General features: G+C 38.8%; 1 protein-coding gene across 1 annotated transcript in view; it reads right to left on the bottom strand.

Annotated features, from left to right (window-relative positions):
- Window positions 1-353: 353 nt before the first annotated feature.
- Window positions 354-655, bottom strand: part of LOC144441247 (plasminogen-like) — a 10248-nt gene continuing 9946 nt past the window's right edge. Inside the window, exon 9 of the mRNA XM_078130804.1 lies at window positions 354-560. Within this exon, the coding sequence (XP_077986930.1) occupies window positions 354-560 (207 nt within the window). The remainder of the gene's footprint in view (window positions 561-655) is intronic.

Raw genomic sequence — 655 nt, 5'->3', positions numbered from 1 at the left:
CTGGTACACGTCCTCTTTCGGTAAATAAAGTGAACAGTCTCAAAACGTGTTATGAAGTGGACTAGTATAGGTTGGTAAGGAGGTGATAGTTATAGTACAGTATCATCTCCTTATCAGTGAATATTAAATGAGATTGACTAATGTTTACTATGTTTACGAGTGTCATCAACCAGTCGAAATAATTCAAAGACGACCTTGTACATTTAATAATGGTGTATGGCTAAACACCGAATTTATTTGAATTGCACGTAACAGTCTCTACTTTGAGCTGATTCGGGAAAAGGAAAGTTATAACAATATGCAATGTAACACTTGACCAAAGATTATGGACCATCTGAGATGGATCTTCATTTTTACATATTAATCATAATGTATTCAATCCATGTGACAACACTTGACACTTTGCCATACAATCCGGGAAGATCTGGGTCAGCACAAACACGTTCAAATGTTGTACGGTCACCAATGACTCCAATCAGGTACCATCTCTCATCGTCTGGGTTTGGGTCCTGTTCGTCCTGTACGGGTCGGTACCATACCATTGGACCTCCATCATCGGCCTTACAAATTACACGTAAAGGAAAGACGGGGAACAACTTACAACATTCGTTCATAATATTGAGTTTTGTTTCTAACGGAAAACCACTGAGATGCT

The sequence above is a fragment of the Glandiceps talaboti genome, chromosome 10, assembly GCF_964340395.1.
Source record: "Glandiceps talaboti chromosome 10, keGlaTala1.1, whole genome shotgun sequence".
Classification (NCBI taxonomy): Eukaryota; Metazoa; Hemichordata; class Enteropneusta; family Spengelidae; genus Glandiceps; species Glandiceps talaboti.
This window is presented reverse-complemented; position numbering and strand designations above follow the sequence as displayed.